Source organism: Peromyscus eremicus, chromosome 6 (assembly GCF_949786415.1).
Source record: "Peromyscus eremicus chromosome 6, PerEre_H2_v1, whole genome shotgun sequence".
Classification (NCBI taxonomy): domain Eukaryota; kingdom Metazoa; phylum Chordata; class Mammalia; order Rodentia; family Cricetidae; genus Peromyscus; species Peromyscus eremicus.
The window spans coordinates 36,060,729-36,087,368 of NC_081421.1; the positions used below are offsets into that span (position 1 = coordinate 36,060,729).

General features: G+C 38.8%; 1 protein-coding gene across 5 annotated transcripts in view; it reads left to right on the forward strand.

The window, feature by feature from the left end:
* Nucleotides 1–26,640, forward strand: part of Med12l (mediator complex subunit 12L) — a 301,677-nt gene that overhangs the window by 241,357 nt on the left and 33,680 nt on the right. For 3 of the 5 annotated variants that reach the window (XM_059265389.1, XM_059265393.1, XM_059265392.1), the window contains 17 exons: nucleotides 3,852–4,079; nucleotides 4,667–4,808; nucleotides 6,145–6,265; nucleotides 6,615–6,716; nucleotides 7,385–7,498; nucleotides 10,917–11,116; nucleotides 13,568–13,756; nucleotides 14,288–14,362; nucleotides 14,475–14,665; nucleotides 15,489–15,650; nucleotides 16,831–16,942; nucleotides 18,940–19,029; nucleotides 20,009–20,118; nucleotides 20,321–20,456; nucleotides 21,241–21,402; nucleotides 23,135–23,497; nucleotides 25,160–25,316. In XM_059265389.1, coding sequence (XP_059121372.1) covers nucleotides 3,852–4,079; nucleotides 4,667–4,808; nucleotides 6,145–6,265; nucleotides 6,615–6,716; nucleotides 7,385–7,498; nucleotides 10,917–11,116; nucleotides 13,568–13,756; nucleotides 14,288–14,362; nucleotides 14,475–14,665; nucleotides 15,489–15,650; nucleotides 16,831–16,942; nucleotides 18,940–19,029; nucleotides 20,009–20,118; nucleotides 20,321–20,456; nucleotides 21,241–21,402; nucleotides 23,135–23,497; nucleotides 25,160–25,316 — 2,654 coding nt within the window. The remainder of the gene's footprint in view (nucleotides 1–3,851; nucleotides 4,080–4,666; nucleotides 4,809–6,144; nucleotides 6,266–6,614; nucleotides 6,717–7,384; nucleotides 7,499–10,916; nucleotides 11,117–13,567; nucleotides 13,757–14,287; nucleotides 14,363–14,474; nucleotides 14,666–15,488; nucleotides 15,651–16,830; nucleotides 16,943–18,939; nucleotides 19,030–20,008; nucleotides 20,119–20,320; nucleotides 20,457–21,240; nucleotides 21,403–23,134; nucleotides 23,498–25,159; nucleotides 25,317–26,640) is intronic. The other 2 variants (XM_059265391.1, XM_059265390.1) reach the window with 2 other exon arrangements.

A 26,640-nucleotide genomic window follows, 5' to 3' on the forward strand; every position in this document is an offset into this window, starting at 1 on the left:
CTGTCACATCCTCCTTTGTTTTCACATCTCCCTTAGCAGACTTCCCAGGCTACTTTCTGCTTTAGTATTCTTTGTGCATTATAAAGTAGCAAAGTCTTCCCTCTTCCTAGGGATTAAGGCTCTGTACCCTTCATCTTCTACCACTTCTCAGACCAGTGTTTTGAAATTTATTTTCTCCTTTTAAAACTAGTTTACTCTTTAGCAAATCACTTCTTCAGCTGTGGATGATCTTCTAATGAAAGGCCAGCACTTCTCTAAATATCGTCCAATCAACATGAATTAAAAGCAGTTATTTGCCTCACCTGTTTTATTCAACTCAGTTACAGTTTGATAAATATTGATGTTTGGGACATGACAGAGATGCACCTGTGTGGATCATGAGAGGATGCTGTTAAATCTGCAGTTTGGTCATTATGTCTTTAGACTGCAACCATTATCCTGCCAAGAATTTTACTCCTATCAATTGCGTTGCTTTAGGAATATTTTTTTTTAGCTTCTTTTATAATGAGTTTTTTTTATATAATTTTTTTTATTTTTATTTTGCAATACAATTCAGTTCTACATATCAGCCACGGATTCCCTTGTTCTCCCCCCTCCCGCCCCCCTCACCTTTCCCCCAGCCCGCCCCCCATTCCCACCTCCTCCAGGGCAAAGCCTCCCCCGAGGACTGAGATCAACCTGGTAGACTCAGTCCAGGTAGGTCCTAGGAACATTTTTTTTAAAGGAGTCCAAAAAGCTTTTAGCTTTATAAACTTTATACCTTTATCCTCTCAGAACTCTGATTCAGCTTTCATAGTGAATTAATTTTTTTGCAGTAGTTAGAGACTCGTCCTAGAACACATTGCTGTTTGTGTAACTGTGGCTACAGTTTCTTGAGTAGAAACGGTTTGTATCTTCCCTTTGCTTTGACCTCACATGGAACATTCTTTCAGAGGTCTTTGCATGCTTGCCTCTTCATTCGTGTCCCTACTTTCTTGACTGTCTGTTAAGTAGGATCCCCAATTCCTTTCATCCATTGCTTAGCATTGTTGATTCCATAGGCAGCAAAGGTGCTAGATATTAAGTGCCTGTTGAGGAATTTTAGATTATTAATTGCAGGAGAAGGTAATAATGTGGCAGAGGGTGTTAGGACGCCAGAAGAAATATGGAAAACAAGTCAGTTATGGTTTTCTTGGCTCTTCCTTGCCCGATGTTCACTTTGCTCATAAATACCGTGAGCTCTATCTTTCATGTATGTATTGCGTTTGACCACTCTTCAGTTTCCCCATCCCTTCCATCACGGGCATCTCTTCCTTGGACCAACTTGCAGAGTTCTCCTCACTGGCTTCACTGCCTTCACCCTCTCCTTCAGTATGTTCTCCTCTGTCCCCAGAAAGCTCCCTTCTGGTCCTCACACCCAGAGCACTTTCTGCTTGCTGCTGCTCTTCTCTTGCTTGTGGTGCTCGGCTCAGTTTGGTGCATGTGCACTGTTACACACCATCTGCAGCCTTGCTCTCCAACAGCCTTGTTTTAAATGACAGCTCATTCTCAGTCCCTCATTCTAGAAACCTCAGTATCGGCTGCTCCTCCCCCCCCTACATTGCATATTTACTTATGGTTTGGCTCCTCTCTGGGATGCAAATCTCCAGAGAACTTATATTGTTCACTCTTTTATCCCCAAAATTTGAAGATTGCATAACTTCTTAGTAGGCATTACTGTATTTTGACACAAGAACAATTTGTCTGTACTACCATTGTACAATTGCACTGCTGTTGAACGTGTTAATAAAGGAAACTATGGAAAATGTAACCTTTGTAAAAATATCTGAACGAGTCTCAGGAAACTTTTTTCATGAGAATGGTATAACAATAAAAATACTTCATTATCTTCTATTACTGCATTTTGAATTTTTAGTTCATATTTCTCAAAGAGTATTCTTATTGAAGATGGGCTTTTTGCAACAGCCCTGGTTTTAATGGTGGCCAGCCCCTACTGCTCTGGATTTATATTTAGGAGTCTAGCAGTGGGCTAAGGTGCTCCTAACATGAGCAGGGTAGGCATCACAGATAATGTATGCACTGTCCTCAAAAAGAAACAGGAAAAGAAGGCAGCATTCTCAGGATATTATGTAGTCAGAGCTCTGCTTGGAGGCTAGGAAAAACATTTAAAAAGAAGCTAAATGTGAAGGGAGATTTCTGTTAATATAGTAGTAATAAAAGTTTTAATAATTTTACCTAAAACACCATAAAGTTGTGTAGGGAAGAGATTTGGGGGAAGCATAACACTAATCATTTATACTGCTACTCAAACTCCTGTGTGCCAAGCACTGTGCTGGTTTTTCCATTGAGGTTTTGAATTGTCGGAACCCCAGGAAGCAGAAGTGAGTTTCCTTACTCACAAATATTGTTCCTGATCATTTTTGACATATGATGAAGCCTGGACTTAGAACAGGTTTTCTGACCCCAAGGCAATCATTGCTTTCATTACTCTATCAGGTTCTTCTGAGACATGCAGTTACAGAAGGAACATGCCTGAGTTTTTGGCTTCATTCCCAGTGTGTAGGCAGCAGAGAGTGGGAAGAATGAGAGAATAGTCTTAATGGTAGCCAGCATACTCTTAACACATAGAAGCGCCTCTTGGAGAGTGTGATAAAGGAGATAACAAGTCTAGAACGGAAAGGTACAGAGTTTAGAGAAGTTCAGATGTCCAGCCGGAGAGGCACTCCAGAGAAGTCGGGATCTGAGGGCAAAGTGGGGTGGGAATTGAGAAGGCAAAGCAGAGTTGTCTGGGCTTCTAAGATTTGGTAGATCTATGTGTCACCTTAGTAACAAAAGTTTCATCTGCCAGAAATTCGATCCCTCCAAAAATCCCTACTACATAGCAGAGCTCTTGAGTAGGAAAGGGATGCTGCTTGTGGATTTCCGGTTCACAGCAAGAGGGTATGAATAGGTGAGCTCATGTGGAATGAAAACATTCCATATGAAAACTGTGGGATTACATCATCTTTTGTCTACAAAGAAGTGATGGAGAATACATTCTAATTCTCTTTTATTTCTAGTATTCCATATCTATTTAGATGTAACCCACTGTAAATTCTCAGTTGATAGAGCAGGCTCTTAAAACGTTTACTTGTTTCACAGAATGACAAGAAATATAGGATACAGCCCCAATGGGCCTGGAACTTAGAGCCCTCTTCTTTTTCAAGTGCTAGGATTATAGGTGTATAATGCTATGCTCAGCTATTTATGTTTTTTTTTTCCTGTGAAATATGTTCTACATTTTTTTGCTGTAACAGTTTCTTCATACTATTGACTATATTATCTATATGGAGAGTGTTAGCTCTGTGAATGCAGGAGGTTCAACTTGACACAGCTGTGGCCCAGTGCCCACAGTAGCTTTGGCACAGGAGCTGCCACTGGGCATACTATACGCAAAAGAATAGGGTCTGGGGTTTACAGTTAGTATTAAAACACTGAATTTTTCCTGGTGTGCAATTGGATCCATTTTTATTCTTAAGTTATAGCACTTTATAACTGCTCTTAAGAGAGAGACAGGTGTTAGATGGCTTAGTAAATACATTGATGTTTTTAGAGCATATACATGCAGAAAAGATTTAGAAAATAATTCAGCTTAGTAACTAAATACCTCATTTTGTTTCCATATATAAATTTAAAAATTTTTCATTGAGCAATTACTGTATCCTAGATATTGTACCCTATGCTAGTTTACAGAGAATTTGAAATTAATAATAGTAGGATGTTGATTATCTAGGAAAGTCTCAGAGTTGTTGCTACTTAACATGTCCTTAAGTGAAGTGATTTTCCTGGTTGTTTTGTTTTTCCCTTTTGTAACTATTTTTCTCTAACCTTAGTAGTGCCTGTTCAAAAGTAAAGCAGACCATATATAACAATGTAATGCCTGCAAATTCCAACTTACGCTGGGATCCAGACTTTATGATGGATTTTATTGAGAATCCTTCAGCAAGAAGCATCAACTACTCAATGCTGGGCAAGATCCTCAGTGACAATGCAGCCAATCGGTACAGCTTTGTCTGCAACACGCTCATGAATGTGTGCATGGGACACCAGGACGCCGGCCGGTGAGTTTCTTGGCCCTGAGTGCATCGGTAATCAAAGAGGAGTTAATCTGGTGTTTCTTTAGTAGTTACCTGAGCTCACGTTTGCTTTTCTTTGATTGCTGATTCTTCCCCTGCTATATCTTACTAATTTTCTTAACCCAAGAAACAGTGAATTTTAGATTCTTGGTTTGGCAAGGGTTTTTTTTTAGTTGTGATTCATTTTGGAAACCATATACAATTTTGAAAAGAATACTATATTTTGATATAAACTATACTTGGGCCTACTTACTTTACATAATATCTTTAACTATTTATCTTGGTGGTACTAGGGATTGAACCCAGGATCTTGCACACGATATATACCCAGCTCTGTGTCCTTAATTTTTGATTCTTATAAAATGTAAAAGTATAGATCAGATTTATTCATATAACCTAAGTATGCTAATTCAGTATGCTAATCAAATGTTACTTGACAAGTGGTATTAATTATATTCTTAAATCTAAGTGATGCTTAATGATAAGGAAACATGTATTTAATAAAGCAGTCACCTAGAATCATTCCTCATTTGTACCAAATTACTTTCTGCTATTTTCTTTCTCTTTTCTAGGATAAATGACATAGCCAATTTCTCCTCTGAGTTAACTGCTTGCTGTACAGTTCTTAGTTCCGAGTGGCTGGGGGTTCTGAAGGCTCTTTGTTGTTCTTCGAATCATGTGTGGGGATTTAATGATGTACTCTGCACTGTAGATGTAAGTTTTCTCTGTATTTAAAAAACAAAATTTAAAATTTAGCTAATCTTTTTTTACTACTTAATTAATTAAATGGTAACATAGCAAAATGTTTTTCTGTGTCATGACCATGCATTAAATAAATTAAAAAATCAAAATAAATAGAAGAAATTCCAGCATGTTCTAGCGGCTAAGGTTTTATATGTGAGTGGTCTCAGAGCTCTTTCATTCTTTTCCAGCTTGGAGTCCTCAGAACAGGACATAAAGCATTTCATACATGAAGAGAACGAGTACATAGTAAAGAATATAGGTGTTTTTATTTTGCATAAGAAAAGCCATATGTAAACTCAAAGGATACTCAGTGTTTCTTAGAGTATGCCTATAGAGTGATGGAGAGATTGTCCAAATCATGTACATAACTTCCTGGTGTTCCGTGTTATACCCATGATGTATATGTCTTAAACATTTATCTGCATTTTTTAATCCATTTTTGCTTTTACCATTGGTGATCTTTGTCAGGGATTGTGTATGTTATTAAAGAAACTTGACAGTTGAGAAACTGAGGTTCATTTCCTGTATCTGCTGTTTGGGGACAGAATGGACAGTCCTGCCTCCTTATCTTCATTCTGTGGATTAAGATATTATTTATACAAAATACGATGTGATAGACTGCTTTTCCACACCAACAAAGACCTAAGTTTTTCTTAAATCTATTTTTGTGACTTGCTGGACCTACTACCAATCCCTTGGAAGCTTGCCATTGTGGTTGTTGGGTTCCCTTAGCATTATCTTCACTGTGGCAGAATTAATTGTTCTCCCCCTTTCTCTCCTCTTTCTTTTTAAATTTAACATCCTGTTGAAAGCTTTCAGAGTTCTTTTTAAATGAATTCTCTCACATTAAAAAAAATGCATTAGTTGTAAGGGGAAAGAATGCTCAAGTATTAGGGTCATGTTTTCCCACTAGGGGAATCTCCTGCTTCCTGCCTTACCCACAAATGACATACTGTATTCCATTGGCAACTTCCAATTATGACACATCTTTTAGTAGCTTCTTGATTTTGGTCTTCTGTTGTATTTTCTCAGTTGCGTGCAAATGAATTAAAGGTCAACATCTGCCTAGAACATTGGGTTATAAATGAACTTTCTTTGTCTTATGATCATAGAAATAGACCCAAGAGGTAGTAATCAAAGTCATTTCCCTCTGTTGATTCTTACTGAGATTTGCGATCTTACTGTGTTGCCGGTTCTTACTGAGATTTGCGATCTTACTGTGTTGCAGGTATTCTCTTAGATAGTGGTCTCTGATACCGTATTAAAGGGGGTTGGGTATTAAAACCTGTCAATGTTTTTCTTGAAGGTGAGTGACCTTTCATTCCATGATTCATTAGCTACTTTCATTGCTATCCTGATAGCACGACAGTGTTTCTCCCTGGAGGACGTCGTGCAACATGTCGCACTCCCCTCTCTTCTAGCGGCAGGTAAGCTGGCCCGGAGCTGCATTTGTTATTGGTTGCTGGTTGGTAGTCATGTATGACCATTTAAGCATAGGGAAAGGACCGTCTTCTGGGGTGGCATGGTACCTGGTGGGGATAGTATAACTGAAGTAGCTGTTTTATGCAGAGTAACATTGAATTCTGGAACAGGAATCTGCTATTGCTTTATACTTGGTTCAAGGCAGCATGAAGTTTTTTTGGAAAGGTGTAACGAATGACCTTACTAAAAGGAGAATTGATTTAATTTATTACTGAAGTTTTAGCAGTAAAAAACCTGAAAAGCTTGTTGTGGAGTATGTGAGGAGGCTTGCTTTTAATCTCTCCATCTTTCCAGCTTGTGGAGATGCAGATGCAGAGCCCGGGGCGAGAATGACATGCCGCCTCCTGCTTCATCTCTTCCGAGCTCCCCAGGCCTGCTTTTTCCCTCAAGCAACAGGTGAGCTGACCTCAGAGAAAGCTCTGCATTCGTGTTTGTTTGGAACTCATGGTTCTGCTGTGACCAAGAGAGCTGTCCAGTTTATAATTTCCTCCCTGATTTCTGTGGGCTTGATCTGCAGATGATGGAGGACTGAGATAATGCCCCTGAAAGGGCTGTCAGCACCTTTCATTATGTAAGATGAGGATATATTGGGAAATAAACACGAGGAATTAATAAACAATAAAAATGCCTGGGCTCTTAGGAAATACCATGCTGGTGGGAAGTCTCATCCTCTTACATACCCTGTGTTGATTCTGGGCATGCCATCTCAGCTTAGAGGGATGACAACTCATTTATTTACTTTTTCCTAAGGCAATAGGGGGGTATTAGTGAAGTCTAAATAATTTCCATATAGAGATGGATGCATCTGTGTGGGAATCCTACTAATCTTTTTCCTACATCTCTCTGAGGAGCAGAAACATTGTTTTAATAATAATTAAAGAGAAAAAGTTAAGTAAGAATACTGGCAGTGTTTCTTAGTGATTCCATGGAGCATCAATTAAAGCAAACTGATGTCAATTCAGTGCCCACAAGCTAACAATGAAAGACCCTACTGACTGTAATGGTTACAGAAGATGGTTAATGATGGTGAAGAGGCCATTAAGGGTTTGTTGTTGTTTTTACAGGCAAACCTTTCCCTGGAATAAGATCATCTTGTGATAGACACCTCTTAGCTGCAGCTCACAACAGCATAGAAGTGGGAGCCGTGTTTGCTGTCTTAAAGGCAATTATGATGCTTGGTAAGACTGTCCTGGCCTTCAGCCTCTTGGTTAATTACCAGAAGTAGAGGCAAAATAATTTATATTCACAGTGAAATCTATGTAATGTCATTGGAAACCTAGGGTTTTTTTTGTTTGTTTGTTCTGGAAAAAAAAATGGTTGGCTTTGCCTAAGTCTAAGTAATGAGAGCTTCAAGGATTCTGTCTTTAGCTAAGGTGACCCTGGGAGAACTGAAATACTTTGTGTTTGGTTTTAATTGCATGATACTTCATTCTGATGTAAATCAGGGCCTCAGACCCACAGGGTTGCTTTGCCTTCGTTTACCGAGAGAAATCATTCTTCATGGTAGGCAAGAATAATGGTATTTTTAGTAAAAGGTTTAAATTTCAGAAAGATTATATTCCAAGTGCAGAACATCAGAAAACCTAGGTTTTGCTATAGTGTTTCTGACACTTTTGTGAGTCTGAACAAGTTCTTATCATCCTACTGTATGTTTTTCATGAAGCAGGGGGGAACCACAATGATTGCTCATGATCATAGGAGGTTCACTGGCCTTACATCTAATTAATGATTCCCAAGAAGCCTTTACACTGTTATTTTTGCACTTGCTAGAGTAATCGTACTGTCTTCTATTCATGGGCAATGGGATACCTCAGGATATTTTTAGTATGTAAGTCATAAAGGATTTGAATGATTAGGAGATCTCAAATATTGTCTACTTTTAACTTTGGGTACTTCATTTTGGCCTTAACCAACAAAGCCACTTCATGTTCTAAAGTTGTTCACTTTGATTTAAACAGAATTACTGAGTGGACAGATATCAGTTTATATGAGCCTTAAATAACACAAATAATATAATCTTACCTTGCTTGATAGATGTTATTTGTGGATGGCAAAGAGTAATAGCATAGTCTTCATAAAAGCCTATTAAAAGCAGTTAAAAAGGAGATATACATTTTTTTGTTTTCTTCAATAGAGTGTTACTAGATATATCAACCAGACTCCAAGGCAGGCACTAAGTCCAGGAAAGGTTGGCCAACACAAAGTAGAAGTTGCTTTTTATTGTGTACTTTTATTTTGTTTTGCTATATTTATTTTGTCTTATGATTTTGTTTTTATTTTTTATCTCATTTTTTTTTGTTTTGGGGCTTTTTTGAGAGAGAGAAAGAGATCAAGGAAAAGAACATTAAGTCGGATGTGTATGGAAATGGGGAGGATCTGGGAGATGTTTGGGGAGAAGGAAAATGTGGTCAAAATATATGGTGTGAAAAGAAACTTAAAAGCAGTCATACTTCTCTGAAATCATCAAAAATTTTGTAGCAAAACAAAAAGTAGTACTATCATGAAGGTTTCAGCCTCCTTCCTAAGCTTAGGATCTTATAGGACTATGTAGTCCATGCTAAGTACTGATTTCAGCCAGTATGATTTCTCTACTCTGATTTCCGAAGGGAAGGAGAACTGGTGAACTTCACTGACTAATAATTGTGAGGGTCATGAAGGCAGGAGCTGGATTTCTCCTGGGCTATTTCTAAGTCTTATCAGAGAAAATAAAAAATAGATTTTCAATAAACCTAAGTTGAAAGTATGAATGCATAGTAACATGTTTCAGTGGTGTACACAATGATGAGTCTCATCTAGACAGTGGGCCTTTGTTTGTAGAACTGGACTCTAATCCCAGTAAGACTGCCAGGTTTTTTAGATATTCAAATAATGTGGGAGGTTCTTGGTCTGGGGAAATTATGATCATCACAGTTAAATGTCAGTGAAGCCTTAGAAGATTCATATAGAATAGTTTGTTGTCTATACAGTTTGCAGAAGGTTCTAGCAATCATGCAGGCTTCAGTCCTCCTAATATCCAAAGGAAATGGAGATGAACAAATGGGTCTGAGAAATGTGCTTGTTTTTGCTCTTGCAGAGAGATTTTATCTAACCAATTTTCTTCTAATTCCTATCTACCAAAATATATATTAAGGCAGGAAAATAGGACTATTATAGTGAAGTTTGTTCCTGATTTACATAGTAGTTTAACTTGAGATCGACATAGCTGTTTATATCATCCAAGTGTAGAGAATCCATACTTCTGCTAATTTTGAAAAGCTCTGTTGAATTAAATAAACTCCCTTGGGTAAAGCCATCAGTTTTTATATTTTAAAGTACATGAGGAATAGATGATAATATTCTGGTAAATTGAAATATATTGTTTATTTTTCCCTCTGTGGTTTTTCTGCTTTGTCATTGTGTGGCAGTGGTGGTGGTGGCAGCAACAGTGCTGGGGATAGAGCCTAAGGTCTCATGCATGAGAGGCAGGACTCTGCCATTGAATGATAGCCTCAGCCCCTCCTCTGTTTCTAAGAATTTTGAAAGCAGATATTAATTATAACATTCTGGTTATCTTTCCTCCCCAGAAAAGAGTTATGGTTTGTGTTTGTTTTTTCAACAGAATCAAAACCTTTTGGGGGTTGACCTTGTGTGTTAAAAGTGGTGGTTGGTGTTGTTTGTTTTTTGCACTGACATGGTCTTGCTTTTGCTCCCCTACTGCATATAGTAAAGGCCTCCCCTAAACTCAGCTGCTGGTTTGACAATTGTCTTGTCAAAGCTTGTTTTGATTTCTGTAGGTAAGCAGGCAAAGTTTGAAGGCTTTGCTGCTGTCTGGCACTCTCACTATCAAATTATCTCTCTATCTCACTTCATTTTCTTTTCTTCTATGGCTAGAAATTTCTTATTTTATCCAAGTATACTCTGTTTAGTGTTTTGTTTTTTGTTTTTCTCCCAGAATTCTGTTAGTGGTCAAATAACCTTCCTTAGCTTCATCTTACTCAGTGTATTAGAGATTGCTCAGGTAAGATCCCTGAGCTGGATGCTATAGAGAGGAAGGTGGAAGACACAGGCTATGTGCAGAGCGCTCTGCTTTCCAGAGCCTCCTTAGTATGCATTGCCCTTTTCCATCCCCAGGGAAATAAATCTCTCTTGTCAAGAAGTTGATAGTAAGGTGGGCTAAGGCAAAACTTTTCTCTTGACCTATGGATAGAAAATAAGTCATTATAAGAGAAGAAATGGAAAAGGGACTCCTAGAAGGGTGAGTAACCCATTTTCTTCCTTGTCTATAACTCAGATATACTTCAAGCTTTGGTGAAATCAATGTGCTTTGACTATTAAATAATCATTCATAATGTCCTTTCCAAGGCTAGCAATAGAATATTAAATATATAAACCAAAAGAAGGAATGAGTCTTGAGTTTTACTTTTCTCCATGTCCAATTGTTTTGTTTTCTTTCATGTATCTCTTGATCCATTCTTTATGTTGCTGGAAAACTGGCTATGCAAAAGTAATACCATTCACATCTTTGAATCCCTGAAACCCAGCCTAATTTGCCCATTACATATTGTATGCAATATTCTAAACTTCTGTGATTTTTGCTTTTGTGATTCTGTTATTTAGGAGATGCCAAAATTGGCAGTAACAATGTCAACACTTTAAAGAATGATGAGTTCAGCATGAGGGGTTTAAGACGCGATGGGAATGCTGAAGATGCCTGGGCCACCTCGCAGAATTCAAAAGCCTATGGGAAAAGTATTTCTATAGAAACTGCCAATCTGAGAGAATATGCTAGATATGTACTGAGAACTATCTGCCAACAGGTATTCTTTGATTTCAAATGGCTTCTACTCTGACTTTGTAACTGTTCTTTGAGAGGCAACTGTCCGCTATTTTTTAAAAATTCTATTTGGGTGGCCCTTTTTTGTCTTTATAGCTTTATTTTGAAATCGTTTCAAATTTTCTAAAAAGTTGTAATAATGAAGACTTGTAGTACATCCTCTATACAGATTCACTAATTTTGGACATTTTATATTTTTTTCTCAACGGTTGAAAAGTACATGGTATATTTTACTCTGCTTTACTTTTGGATACTTAAGTTTTTATTTCTTGTAATAACCAAAGTAAAGTTAGTAAAAATCAGAACTTCAGTTTTGGTGCTATAATTTTCCCCTCATTTATAGGGAACTTTCTGACCTATTCTAGCACTGTTAGATTTGCATAAGGTTCTAGAGATTAGCTTCAGGTTATTGGAAGGGGGAGTTCAGAGGTGACATTGTATTATTGCAGGTAAAATCTTCTAATTAGACACAATGTAATGGGTTGTCTATGCTCACTCTCTCTCTCTCTCTCTCTCTCTCTCTCTCTCTCTCTCTCTCTCTCTCCCCTCCCCCTCTCCCCCTCTCCCCCTCCCTCCCTCTCGTGTGTGTGTGTGTGTGTGTGTGTGTGTGTGTGTGTGTGTGTAAGTGAATTCATGATGATTCTTCTAGCTCTAATCCTTTAAAGTTGTATTTTATATTCTCCCATTTCATATTAGTATTACATTTTTGCAAGATAACAGCCTTGTTCCCCATACAACACCTAAGGTAGTTTCTGAGTTGTTACACATACACCTCTAGGAAAAAGGCTGCTGGGAAAGCTGAAGATTGGTTTGCAGTTTCACTTTTTTTGAAGGGTTTAGATAATGCATTCAAACGTTATTTGGAGAAACAGAAAGAGAAGAAGAAAGGAAAATGTTTTTGTAGTTGTCTCACTTAGAGTGGACATGTTCTTTCTTAAAATTAGAATCTCTTTGATTTGCTTTTTTTTTTGTCTTTGGTTTGGGTTTTTTTTTGTCCTAAGTAATGTCTGTATCATAACATACATCCAAAAGCCAAAGCTTGGACAAAAGCATACACAGCAACCTATCCCCTGCCCAACACCTTCTTCCTGTCTGGCTCTGCTCAGGTGACTAGCTTCAGGATTTTCTGATTATCTTTCCATACTTCCAAAAATCTTTTATTTTAAAAAGTACCAACATTACATATTTTCTAATCTGTATTAGATATATGCTTGCTTAGATTTTTTTTTTTTACTGTGGTGAATTTAAGTAGCTCCACAGTTATTGATAGCAGTCCTGTGTTACGTCTCAACTGTGAGCACACAGTAGCATCACTGGACTGGATGCCTGGATGCCTAGAGCCAGGTGGTGCTGGCCAGGTTTAGTGTCCTAAGAGGGTATGCTCCACATCCCATTGGGAGGTTTCTGGCCTACCCTACAATGCCAGTAGCACCCTCCATCTCCACCTCATCCTCCAAAACATAAATCAATGAGTCAGTAAATGAATAATTTGATACCTAGAAAAACAACACACTGATATCTGGGTACTTTTACCTGAGTGTGATTTAATGCTGCTAACATGGAGCATAGAATTATATAACTCCCAGGTGATTTCAGTGAGCGATTTGTGCTAAGCAACTGATACATTAGTAAAAGATACTTCATTTGAGACAGATTTGGGTTCAAATTGAGCTCTGATGCTGACATTTTCTTATGCCATTTAATAAAGGAAGAAATGGAAAAGGAAGGATGCTAGTGTCAAGAAGATAACCTTCTAAGTGGTTATATACCTGTTTAGCAGAATATGTCCCATAAAATGATGGAAAGTGTGTGTAACATAAAGTCATTGTCATTATATACCGAGGAAAAACAGCAACAGAAAAAAATACCTTGCTGCAATATAGTACCTTAGAGTAAGTCCTCATTTTACAAAAGCACACCAAAACTTAACTCCCTCTCCCATATGTTTAAATGTTTTTGCTTTAGTCAAAGTCCCTCCCAATTTGCATTTTTAAGATGTCAGCGTGGTAGAATTTTGTTTTGAAACTTTTCCCCTTAGCTGGCGATGTAGCTTATTTGATAGCATATTTGGCAAGCATGCAGGGAGCCCTGGTAGGCAGGAAGACATGGCATTAAATTTAGGCCTGTGATCCCAGCACTGAGAACAGAAGCAGAAGGATCAATACCTCAGGGTTGTTCTTTGCCACTTAGTGAATTGGAGGCCAGCTTGGAATACCCGAGACCTTTTCTAAAAACAAACACACACACACAAAACAACAACAACAACAGAATCAAAACATACATGCAGGCAAACCTTTCTCCACCTATTTTCCATTAATTTGTTTTCATTGGATGGTTCTTACTAGCTTTATATCATTTTGCTCTGAGAAATGAGAATATCATACATAGGCAGGTAGAATCAATACTTACTGTCTAACTGTTGGCTTGTTTTTAGGAATGGGTAGGAGAACATTGCTTAAAAGAGCCAGAACGATTATGTACAGACAAAGAACTTATTTTGGACCCTGTGCTTTCCAACATGCAAGCACAGAAATTGCTGCAGCTGATCTGTTACCCTCATGGTATTAAAGAGTGTACAGAGGGGGACAACCTGCAAAGACAGCACATTAAGCGCATTCTTCAGGTAAGTGGTACATTCCAAAGATTCTGTTAGGTTATTCATTACAATATGATTGTAGAAAGAACAGCATTGTTGCTGTTCTCGTTTCTGATTCTTGAATTTAAATCTGACTTGTTCTGCAGTTTTCTTTATGGTGGCATTATTGCAGTTGACTAGTAAGTAGATGTAGTCAGTAGCAAACAACATACAATCACAGGTAGATATTTTAAGTCAGTGCTGTATTTACTTGAGAAATAATCTTTGTGCTGGATCAGTCTTAAATATGTTATTGAAGAAACACATCATTTTGGAATGAGATTGGCTTATTGGTAAATGGATTCTGAGAGATGCCATGCTTATCTGACTTCCAGTTTCTGGCTGGGTGGGGAACATATTTTGAAGCTTGAATTTTGTGATGAATTTTTTTTTCATCAGGCATGAGATTGGAAACCATTAATCCATGTTAATCCCCCTGCTGGGCATGAGTATTACTGCAAAGCTATGGTAGCATATGCTCAGTGTTCTTAATGTTATAATCCTTTGCATTTTCTCCAGAATCTTGAGCAGTGGACATTGAGACAATCTTGGTTAGAGCTTCAGTTAATGATCAAACAGTGCTTGAAGGACCCTGTGAGTATATGTTGAAAGCACACATGTGAATGAAATAAGCAAAAAGTCATTGATGTTTGAGAATCAAGGAGTGCATAGATGGACTAGCTTTCTTTCATTTTCCTGACTCTAGAGCTCTGGCTCTGTGGCTGAAATGAACAACTTACTGGACAACATCGCAAAGGCAACAATAGAAGTGTTCCAGCAGTCTGCAGACCTAAATAATAATGCCCCCAGTTCTGGCATAAGCCTCTTCAATCCAAATGGGATTGGAAGTGCTGATACAAGTAGCACAAGACAGAATGGAATAAAGACATTGTTAAGGTATTGCTTCATAGTTTGGTTAGACTACCATCAGTATTTCATATTACAGTAAACTTGATTAGCCTAAAGCATGTTTCATGAAGCTTCTGGAAATGTGAAGAAAATAATTACTTATAAGTAACAGTTCGTTCCTGTTATTCAACAAGTTCAAGGGCGGAAGTTGGTAAGCGATATCTCGGCCCTTTAGGTATTTTGTTGTAGGTCCAGATGCTTTGAAGCCACAGACGAACTTAAGTTTGATTCATAGTATCACTGTCTTTGGGTCAGTCATTAAATATGAAACACTTTCTATGTGTCTTTATTGATTGACAGTTTTTGTACAAATACAGTAATTTTCATTCATAATAGAACTTCTTAGGGCCTTGAAATCATAAAGTAATCCTTTTCATCATGAAAGACAGATTGGTTTGCATATCATTTTGGTAAAAGGGTGTAAATCATGAGTTTTAAAATTTAAAGATTTATTATTCCTTGGCTTGAACACAATACCATTGCATATTGTGACCATGACTGAAAAGTGTAATGTCCATAGAGAGAAGGGTGGCGAGAGATCAGAAAGGCAGGATCCAGGACAGTCACTGAGAACAGTTTAGTATGCAGAATACGTCCCCAGAACATCACCTTTTATTCCTCAATGAATGCAGGTGGAATGTATAGGCAGTAAGCAGATGTCTGGTCTTTAGCAAGAAGAGAACGTACAGACATAGGGAAATGTTAGATGTCTGTGTCTTACCCATCAGTGGTTTACTGTTGGGTTTCTGGATTGACTGTGAGAGCAGAGACCAGCTGCTTTGTTAGGTGTAACGCCTGTTTCTGATTTTAGTTCCTCTGAACGCAGGGGTGTGTGGCTGGTGGCCCCCCTCATCGCCAGGCTGCCAACCTCCGTGCAGGGAAGAGTGTTGAAAGCTGCTGGGGAAGAGCTGGAGAAGGGGCAGCACCTGGGTTCTTCTTCAAAGAAGGAAAGAGATAGGCAGAAGCAGAAGAGGTATGCTGGTAGAGGCCTCCCGTTGAGGCTAGCGTCTGAAGGAACCCTAGCATCCTACATCACAGTCTGTATCCAGTGTCCATAGGGTTTGGGCTTTGAATGGATTAGGAAATCATCGGCTAAGCAGGGCTCTGGCCTTGTACTAATATTTAGTTCACCAGTTTCCATCCCTGCCTATGTGTCCAAATCATTTCAAGGATGTTGAAACACATGTGCTTGCTGTTAATTCTGACCTACTGGACCTTGAAATAATTACTGATTTTTTAAAATTTAGGAATCTTGATCTGGACTCTTGTTAAAAGTAGTCATAACAACTGCCAAAACTAATGTTTATTTCATTTATTTTATGACCAAGAAAAGGTTTCAAATAATTACTTTTGAAAATAGATCATCTTATTGAGGATAAATATTCACACTATAAATTTAACAGCCAAGGAATTTGAAATAGGAAAGTCGTAATTTCTTCATTTTATAAAAATTTAAAAACAGAGATTCTTGTTGCCTGTTAATAATACTGCCATAACTAACTGCTCTTTATTGGCCATCTATCAAATGGAGCTCCTGAGCCAAAAGGTTTGGCTTGGACCTATTCTTTTGGATTTTTTTTCTCTCAATCAGTCAGTTTTTCCATTGTTCTCAAATTGGAAATATTTTATGAACATGAAAATTTGCCCCTTCTCTAGTGGAGGCTGTGGGCTGTGTCAGAGATGTTAGATGGCACTAACTGTTTCTAGCACCAACCTTGCTTTTGGAGGCCTCGGACCTTGTGTCCACCCCTGACTTTACCAAGACTATGCTTTTGGCCTTTGAGAAATATACAGCAAAAACCCACAAGTGTCCAAAATAGTCAAGGCTCACAGAGATGTGTGCTTCCTGAAGGAGAGTTTTGTTTGAGGAATTTCTCGATTTCTCTTATTAATCTGTGCATGCATTTATATTCTTTGTCATACATATTTAAAATAAAGCAAATTTTCACATCCACTGTAGCCGTAGAGCACTGCCATTCACAGACTTTGCCAGTGGTTTTTAATCTTGTAAGTACAGGAATGTGTGCTCTGGTGGTTTGCCATCCTGTCCTTTATCTAGGAGTAAATACCCAACAGCATTGAGTCTACTAGAAAGAGGAAGGACTGCACCAGGGGCAAGCCATTCTTTCTGACTGTTACCACTTCCTTTGCAGTATGTCTCTCTTGAGTCAGCAACCTTTCCTCTCCTTGGTCCTTACCTGCCTTAAGGGGCAAGATGAACAACGGGAAGGCCTCCTAACATCCCTGCAGAATCAAGTCAATCAGGTAAAGTCCAGTGTGATATTAATGGTGGTATTCCATAGTTTCCTTTTGAATACAAGATCAGACAGATGTGTCTATAAATGAGGTGCTAGGAAACAACAGTCCATGTCCAGTTCCTCCTAGGATCATGGTCACCATAAGGCTAACAACTTTATAGTAATTATGTGTTGATGGATGTATAAAGACTATAAAAGTAACTGTCTCATACTGCTTACCAGCTAGTTTGCTGATCTTTGTGGCACCTGCCTGGAATCCTGGTGAGCAGAAAGAAATTAGAAAGCATGGAATCGAGGAAAGGTGTTAGTTGGTGGTGTGAGGTGGTTTATCCTGACACAAGGCCAGGTGCATCCCTCCCTGTGATGTTAAGTGGGAACTAATAACCCTTCCTGACTGGGCGTGTGCCATCTCTCCCACCTGGTTTCCCTTCCACTCAAGCCTGGATGGACAGGGGCTGCCTTCCTGTTTAGGCGCTTGTGCTGGAAGGATGCCTCTCAGATGTCAGTCTGACCTGCTCCCTCCCTTCCTGCTGATCCCTGTTCACCTGGCCTCCTTAGTAAGGCCCTGGGCGGCCTCTAAGTACTTCTGCTATCATTCTTTGTCCTCCCTGTAGTCAGATCTGTTTCACTTTTACCTCCTTTCTTTAATGCTGGGGTTGAACTTAGGACCTTATGCATGCTTGATAAGCTTTCTGCCACTGAGTCCATTTTTAGCTTCTTATTTTGAGATAAAATCTCTTGCCCAGCTGGCCTTCATCTCTCTCAGTAGCCCAAGTGAACCTTGAACTTCCAACCTTTCAGTTTCAGTTTCCCAGTTAGCAGGGGGGACAGGGGAGTTGCAGCAGGCTGAGCTGACTGCCTTGTTGCCGTGATTGACAGAAGCTGGTGTTGTCCCCATATGCAATTTGGAAAGTATTGTCTTTTCATAGCATACTTTCAGCTCTGCTGTTGATAGTTGTTACTTGTAAAGTGATTGATTTTCATACATTGTGTGGGGTGGGGAGAGGAGAGAGAATGTAGGTAGGGATGAGAAAATGCAGGGACATGGGAACCACAGCATACACGTAGAAGAAGTTAGCGGAGAACCCTTCCTCTTGGTCCTGTCCTTCCACTTCTCTGGAGACAGCATCTCTGGTGTTTGCTGTTGCTACCTGTGCCATGGCCTGTGAGCAGCTGGGGATTCTTTGGTCTCTGCCTCCCATCTTGCTTTAGGGATGCTGGGATTACAGAGGCCACTTCCCCATGCACCTTTAATGGAATTCCAGCTCGGGTACTCACACTGTACATAAGCTTTTTACCCACCAAGTTGTCTCTGCAGCCCTTTTTAGCTCATTCAAGGTGATTTTGATTAGTTATTGTTGGTTTAGAGCGTGGCAGGGGTTTTGTGCTTGAGTTTTGTTTATTGGCTCTCATCATCTGGTGCTGGGATGTGCCTACCTGTTTGCCTTTCTTTAGTAAAACCCTCCCAGAGCTAATCCTGAGGAAATGAAGAACCAGTCCACTTTATGAACTTGACTGATCTTGGTCTGCATTGAAAATAATGTATTCTCTTTATCAGGAAAGATATTCATTAGATAGCAAGTAACAGTTCCAGTAAGATGTCAAAAATAAAGCATTTGCTAGGATTTATAGCATGTCCCTAACAAGTGTAACCTGGGACCAATGAAAAATGGAATTCTGTCTTTTCAATATTTATCTACAGAATACTAAATAATGTTTAATTTGATGGCCCTTTAAAGGATTTCCCCCCAAATATTCATGTAGACATGCATGCATATATATGGAATTAAGTCAGATTCTCTTCTCTAAGCCACCCAGGCAAGTACATCATAAAATAGCTAGGGTTTTGTCTGTGTAGAAGAAGAGGAAGATTAAAAAAATAAAATTTTATCTTTCTTAATTTTTAAAGCTAAGAAGTTGGTTTTAGCTGTGACTATTAAGCTTAATTTTAAATACATAAAAATTATCATAACAGAGTTTTTCTTCTTTTGTTCCTGATCTTAGATTTTAAGTAACTGGCGGGAAGAAAGATACCAAGATGACACAAAAGCCCGCCAGATGATGCACGAGGCTTTGCAACTCCGGCTGAATCTGGTAAGGACCACGGAGTGTTTCCATCACACCTCTCTCTCTCTATGAAAATTACAGCAGCTTTCAGCTTCTGCTGCGGGCAGAATCTGCATGGCAAAGTGAAGCCTTCCCCTTTCTGTCTTACCCACTTCCTCTTCTCAGAAACCTTCTGTTTCCCTTGTCACTTTCCTTCCTGTCTGGATTGAATTCTAGACGGTCATGTTTTGAGCACCAATTTTCTTTTCTACACAGACTCCTTATGGCAGCTCTCCCTTTCTCTTCCGTCGGTGCTAAGGGGGGGTCTAAGAAGCCCTTATTTGATATGAATGTTAGCTCTACTGTATCTTATTTTAAAACCATCAAATCCTTCAGCCCTAAATTGTCAGAATCAATTAAATCTGTCTAATGAATTGATTAAAAAAAGGACAAATCTCACAAGAATGTTTGTTATAGAAATCTAAAAGTCCTCGAGACATTTTATATTCCTTTGAGTTTTTCTCTTCCAGTTGGACAAACCCCAAATGAAATCGACCCTAGGTGACAGCATGTCTGGTTTCTGGCAGCCTAACTTCCACACAGGAGCTGGCAGACCTAACGGACATATCTGGGGATATTGTAATAGCAGACTTAGATGCAATAGTAATCAAATGTCACAAAATTGCAGGTTATTAGACAGAGTTTTGATGCTGTTTAGGTTTAACTTATCTGCAATTATGTTTAAAACTCAGTACCATGGGAGATTGATAAGAAAAGAAAGCCAGTAATACTCAAGTATTACTCTTTTTGTTAAGTTTTGAATGACTATAATATAATGAAAGAGCCAAAGATAGTGATAAACACATAGCCAAATGAGACAGACTACAGGATAATCTATAACGTGTTTAGCAAGAACCAGTTCTTAACATCTCTCTTGTCTTAGCACATCAACATTTAGGCACATATAGTAATAGGGGTGGTGTTTTATCCTACAGATACAAATGCTTTCTTGTATTTTGTATGCTAGGTTGGAGGAATGTTTGACACAGTGCAGCGGAGCACCCAGGGGACCACTGACTGGGCTCTCCTACTCCTCCAGATTATTACTTCAGGAACTGTTGACATGCACACTAACAAGTATGGTTTTTTTTTTAAATCAGTTTATACTTTTTTGCTGCATGCATGCATGATATAAGCTTTGATATACTGACAATAAATTCTGGCCCTTACTGACTTAGATGTCATTAAAAATTCAGCACTTTGAGTAGAAATGCATAGATAATTATGTGTATCTTGGTTTTGTTTTTAAAAAATAAAATGGGTTTTTCTTTCCTCTCAGTGAATTATTCACAACAGTTCTTGACATGCTGGGTGTTTTAATCAATGGGACATTGGCTTCGGACCTATCAAATGCTTCCCCTGGGGGCTCTGAAGAGAACAAACGTGCATACATGAATTTAGTAAAGAAACTGAAAGTAAGTTTGTGATCAGCCTCTATTCTGAAGTCGTTTATGGACTGGTCTGATTTCTTACTCATTAATTTACATGTGCATTTGATTCAGCATAATGCAGTTATTTGTTGTCTTGCCTAGGTTTGCCAGTCCTTCAAAATGACAAGTATGTTATCTGAAAGATTCTTTTCTAAAATATTATATTCATAAAATGAGTTCAAATTTTAAGGGATTTAGAAATGCATTATCAAATATATAACCAAAGCTCCCATGTCCGATTTTAGTTAAACCCATGCTCAGATTTGTACATGCGAATGCAAGAGTGAGCATTTGCCTTGAATTTATAAATGTGACTCATCTGATAACCCACTAATAGTCCTTGAAATAAACAGTAAATAAACATTGCAAATACATAAATCTGAAGGCTTTACAATAAAATAACTGATGTTACCTTACAGTCTGACCCTGGATACGAGAAAATGTCCGTGCTGCAGCTCCCGCTGTGTGACTGCAAAGAACCCAGTGGGTTTTTGTCATTTCAGCACTCTGATATTCCATGTATAACAAGACTGCCTTTGTGTGACTCTATTTTCTACTGGAATAGAAGAAATGAAACATTTCACCAGTCTGATTTGCAGCTGTTCCATCGGCTGTGTTGAGAGTTAAAAGACATACTAGCTTTAAAAAAAAAAGGAAATGTGTCATTGGGGAACTTCCTTCTTGTGAACTTTTACGTTCATTGTAAAGTCAGAATTTCTGTCTCACTTCTCTCTTGCTTTTCCATCTTTTTGTTTTCTTTCTCTTCTAGAAAGAACTAGGCGACAAGCGGTCCGAAAGCATTGACAAAGTCCGGCAGTTGCTGCCTTTGGCCAAGCAGACGTGCGACGTCATCACTTGTGAACCCATGGGTTCTTTGATTGATACAAAGGGAAACAAAATTGCTGGATTTGACTCCATCGATAAAAAACAGGCAAGAGTAAATGTTTTTTCCCCTCATATATAAATATATCTAGTTATAGAAGCCAAGTGACTTTGCTTACAGTCTTGGAGGATATACAAAACATCTTAATTTCGTTTCTGAATTTTCAAGGTATATTGTTGTCATCTAAGCATAATAGCTATTGGCGTTATAAGAAGCCATGCCTTTGAAGGTCTCCATTTAAAATGCTTGTCTGTACTAAAGTAAATTAATGGAATCTACTGAAGAAGTTAAGTAAAAGCCTAGTATAAAAAAAATAAAAGCAAAAAGCAATTCTGATTTTATTTCAGGATAGGAATCAGAGTATTTTTATATAAGAAAAATTTTGTTGATAAATATTTTGAAGTACTGAGTAAGCTATATTAAATAAAACTACTAAGTGTTACAATACTACATATTGTCAATGAAGCAATGTTAGATGGCCATTCATTTTATATAAGATACTTTAGAAAGTTCTTTAAGACAGCAGAAGAATGATTGGCTGTTCTTTCAAAAGAATACTGAGCAACCATTGTCACTGCAGTAGCAGAGATAGATGGTGGGGAGAATCCCTTCCCTTACTGGGAAGTAGATGCATGTTCAAATGTCATGGATTTGTGGTAATGGTCCAGAGTGGATTAGGAGGCACTGAGGAGGACAATTTCAGCCAGACAAGGGAGAGGTAGTCATAGCAAGGTTCTCACGGTAGATGACACACAGACCATTTTGAAGGATTAAAACTTACACAGAAAAGAACAGGACAGGGAAAGTTTAAATCAAGGCAGGAAAGGCGACTCAGAGGAGAAAGCAGTGCCCTCAGAATTCAGAGGTGCCTAAGTACCGTAGCAGTGTGCTCATGGAAAAGGCCCCTAGTCACAGGCAAGGTGACCCGGGCTTTCTAGCAGTAGGCATCCAGGATCCGTTTAGATTTGAGCTCTACTCAGGAAAATGCTCTTATCACATGATAGAGGGCAGGGAGTGGTGACTTCTAGTGGTGTTAGAAGAAGCCTGTCCTACAGAGGAAGCACAGGCAAGAACGGGTCTGTTCACATCCGGGGTGAGAGGAAGGTACCTTGGCCATATTTTAGGAGAAATGTCTTTGAATTGGTATACAGGAGAAGTTACCAGCAATGTCACCAATTAATGTTACAAATAAAAGCGTTCTGTTTTTCAGTAAAGATAAGTTGGCATTGAAAGACTTGATTTTGTGAAAGACACCAAGAATAAATACAAAGAAAGTTAAGAAAGAAAAAGATTTGATTGGTGTTGTACCTGTGTCTGTAATTAAATTCTCTCACAACATTTTGTTCAGAGAATGCCATGTTGGGTACGTGAGAGGTCCACATACTAAATCAAGTCCATGTAGGTTGAACTGAAGTGAAAATGAGCCCAAACAGAGGCGGACTTTTATATTTTGTTATCATCTCAAAAATATTGAATAGGTTCCTGAGATGAGTAACTGTCTATAATCTTGTATCATAAGGCCAACTTCTTTACAGGATTCTTGAGAAATTATATTTCCTAGAACAAACTGAATGATAATGTCGTTTTATAGTAAAATAGTCTAGATTACCTTGAGATGTCTTGAGGGAGTGTCAGGTGGTACATAGAACTAGAGAACCGAACTCTTAAAGTTCTGGACTCCAGGTTGCCTGACTTAGCTGAGTATTTCTATCTGCTGAGCTCCCTAAGTCCATTGGGAACAGGCCAGAGTGTGCTGTCACAGAACGATCTTTTCCCACAGGGTCTCCAGGTCTCTACAAAGCAGAAGGTGTCCCCATGGGACCTGTTTGAGGGTCAGAAGAACCCGGCTCCTCTGTCCTGGGCCTGGTTTGGCACTGTCCGTGTGGACCGGAAGGTGGTAAAGTATGAGGAACAGCACCACTTCCTGCTGTACCACACACATACCATGCCTAAGCCCCGAAGCTACTACCTTGAGCCACTGCCCCTACCTCCTGAGGAGGAAGAGGAAGAGCCCACATCTCCAGTTTCTCAGGAACCAGAAAGGAAATCAGCTGAACTGTCAGATCAAGGAAAAACCACAGCTGACGAAGAGAAGAAGACAAAGGGAAGGAAGCGTAAGACAAAATCAAGCTCCCGCGTTGATGTGAGTGGGGGATGGAAGGAGGAGTTTGGCTCATTAGCAGCTAGGATGGGATCTACCCATGGCCAAACTGTACTCCTAGAAACCTTACCAAGAGTGGTATCAGCTTTCTTATATAGCATTTCCTAACAAGTTTCTGTGCTAATAAATGAAATGGCACACCATGATTTCTCATGGATGACAGATTTAAAGCTTTTGATTTTCCATTCTCAACACGAAATAACTATTTAACCTTAGACTCCAGTAGTGGATAATACTGAGTAACTAAGCCTCGTAATTTCCCTGGGTTTAAAACTTTAATTTTTCAGGGGTATATGATTACACCATCTTAAACACTTTTTATTAATATGAAAGGTGTACTTAAATATCTTATTTGAGTGATTGATATTTGCAGTGAAGTAACATTAAAAAGTTCCTTCCACTTTCCTCCAAATGAATTTGTGTCTGATTTATCCCTACAGAGTGGTCCTGAGATTTCTCTCTTTGCCCTTGTATCTTCTGCCCCCTGAGTAGTCTTTAACATATTTTCAGATCTTATAAAAGATAAAATAAACCTAATTTAAAATCATCTCACACCCTTTCTCTTTCTTTTCCTTTCCAGTACCAGAGGCCTATTAGTTGATAATTCAGAAATTATTGTATAAAATATGAGATGAAATATTTAAAATAGATTTCTCCTTGAAATTACCTGGTTTTACTTGAGAGAGAAATTTCAGGTCATTTTCTATGGAGTACAAGGATGTTCTTGCTTGGTGGGGAAGAAGTACTTATTGTGGGTACTCAGCAGTTCATGAGCAATTATCATTACATTCACCTTCGTCAACACTGAATCATTCTAGCTGATAGTTTGGTAGTGAAGACACTTTTAGAGATGGCTGCTGTCACTTTCAGATGGCGCTTGAACACCAGTGCCCACTCCCAAACCTGGGACACTCTGGCCCACCTTACCACATGGATGAGGGCTTCTTTTCTCTTCACATGCAAAAGACTTATCGAAATACCCTCAGAACCCTCCTCCTGAAGCTGCCTCTTCCCAGTGGGATTACATCCTTTTGCCCAGTTGAGGGATACTGAGATTTTCATTGCCCTTCATCCTCAAGGGCCATGCTAGAAAAAAAGATGGGTGATGAAGGAGTTGAGACTTTCTGGTGTGATCATTAGAGTCAGTACCTGCTATAAGGAGGAGAAAGCATGGGGATGTAGGGAATGGCAACTTATTTTGAGTGCCGTCTTGAAAGCTGTGGGTAAGATACTGTTAGGGCCTGGAGTAGTTCTGAAGCACTATGGCCCTTTCTGATACAATTTTTATTCAGACATGTGCTTTTAGCTTTTTACATGTCTGCTGTGAGGAACTTCTTTGTGTGTGTGTGTGTGTGTGTGGTTGTGGGGAGATGGTACTGGAGATTGAACATAGGGCCTTTTATGTGCTAGGTGAATATTATTACTTTTTAAATCAAAGAAAGTTTTTAATTCACATGAGTATTTTTCAGGAAATGGGTTACCATTGGTGTTCTCTCCCTTCCCTTTCACAAAATATAGCCTTGAGTCCTGGGATGGGATGATCCCTCATACCTGAAAAGGAAAACATGTATTGATTAACTGTGTGTGGTATATTAGGTTCAATTTTCTTAAATATATATATATATATATATATTTCTGTTGAAGGAGTATCAACAGAGCAGCATCTACCGAGTGCCTCCTAATTACTCGCCCATGTCCTCCCAAATGATGCATCATCCACAGCCTGCACTGTGGGGTTACAACCTGGTGAGCCAGCCCCAGCAGCCCAGCTTTTTCCTTCAGAATCAGTCTCTGAATCCAGGTGGGTATGAGACACGGAACACTGGCAGATCACTCATCAGCAACTTGAGGACAGAAACTCCTTGCTTTGAACCTTTATCCTCCACAAAATGAGACTTTGAGTAATCCAGTACTTAGGTGTAATTTGTTTTTCTTTCTCTGAAATAAAGCTTCGGCTACACCCAGTAGCTTAGTTCTATCGTCCCAGCTACTGTGTAGAGGCTAAGACAGGGAGATCACTGAGCATTGTTAACCTAGCAAGAGCTTGTCTCCTTAGGCGATAAATTAATGTACAGCTGAAATTATATGCATGGATTGCACAACTTGGTCTAAAGTCTGAGCTACCAAATATAATTCCTGCTTGCACTTTAAAAGATCAGGCGGTATTGTATCTTTCCTTTCTTGCATTGTAAATTTTAAAATTAAATTATGAAGCAGATCAGAAGTTTGGTTTGGCTAGAAGATTTGCAAATTAACACAGAAAACTACCACAGCCATAGTAATTATTCCTGATTGTAGTATTGCTTTGGTTCAAGTCCCAGGTACATCTTATAAACCAAATGAATACTTTCCTAGATAAAAATATTTGCTAATTAGAAATTAATTTTATCTGAAAAAAAATGTTTTTAAAGGATGAAAAAAGTTAATTTTTTTGCACATATACATATGTGCATATATGTATAGATTCATAAATTTTACCTATATGTATATACATGTGCATTTACACTTAATGAAAAATATATTTATAGCCTTTATAACATAGCTCACACAGCAGACACGTACATGAGCTGAACATCTCCTACCTCCTTACACTTGTACTTGATGCTTCCTGTGCATCCAGGGTCCCCCATCTACAGGCTCATCACCTGCCTCCAAGGAGTTTGATCTGATACTTTCACAGTGAGGTCCAGCCTAACCGGCTGCTCTGTTCAAAGTTGTAATAACATGCATTTCCTGGTCTCTGTGTTTCCCTCTTCTGTCGTATAGCATTACTAGCTTGAGAGGCTTAGCTTCCCACTCCAGACTGTAAGCTCTGTGAAGACAGGTACTTTTTATCTTGTCTTCACAATGGTGTTCTTACAAGAAGAACAGTGTCCAAGTCTTAAAAATAGACTGCTGGATGCATATGGTGATGCCTGCCAGTAGTTTCAGCTATTCAGGAGGCTGAGTAGACTTATGCCTTTGAGCCATAGCAAAAGCTTGAGTACTCAGAAGGATGGTTCTGGGTTAAAAGCGTGAACACTCTTTCCTCTGTCCAGAGGGATGGATACACACACACACACACACACACACACACATGTATATCCCTGTGTGTGTCAGAGTTTTCAGCTTTTAAGTTTATATTT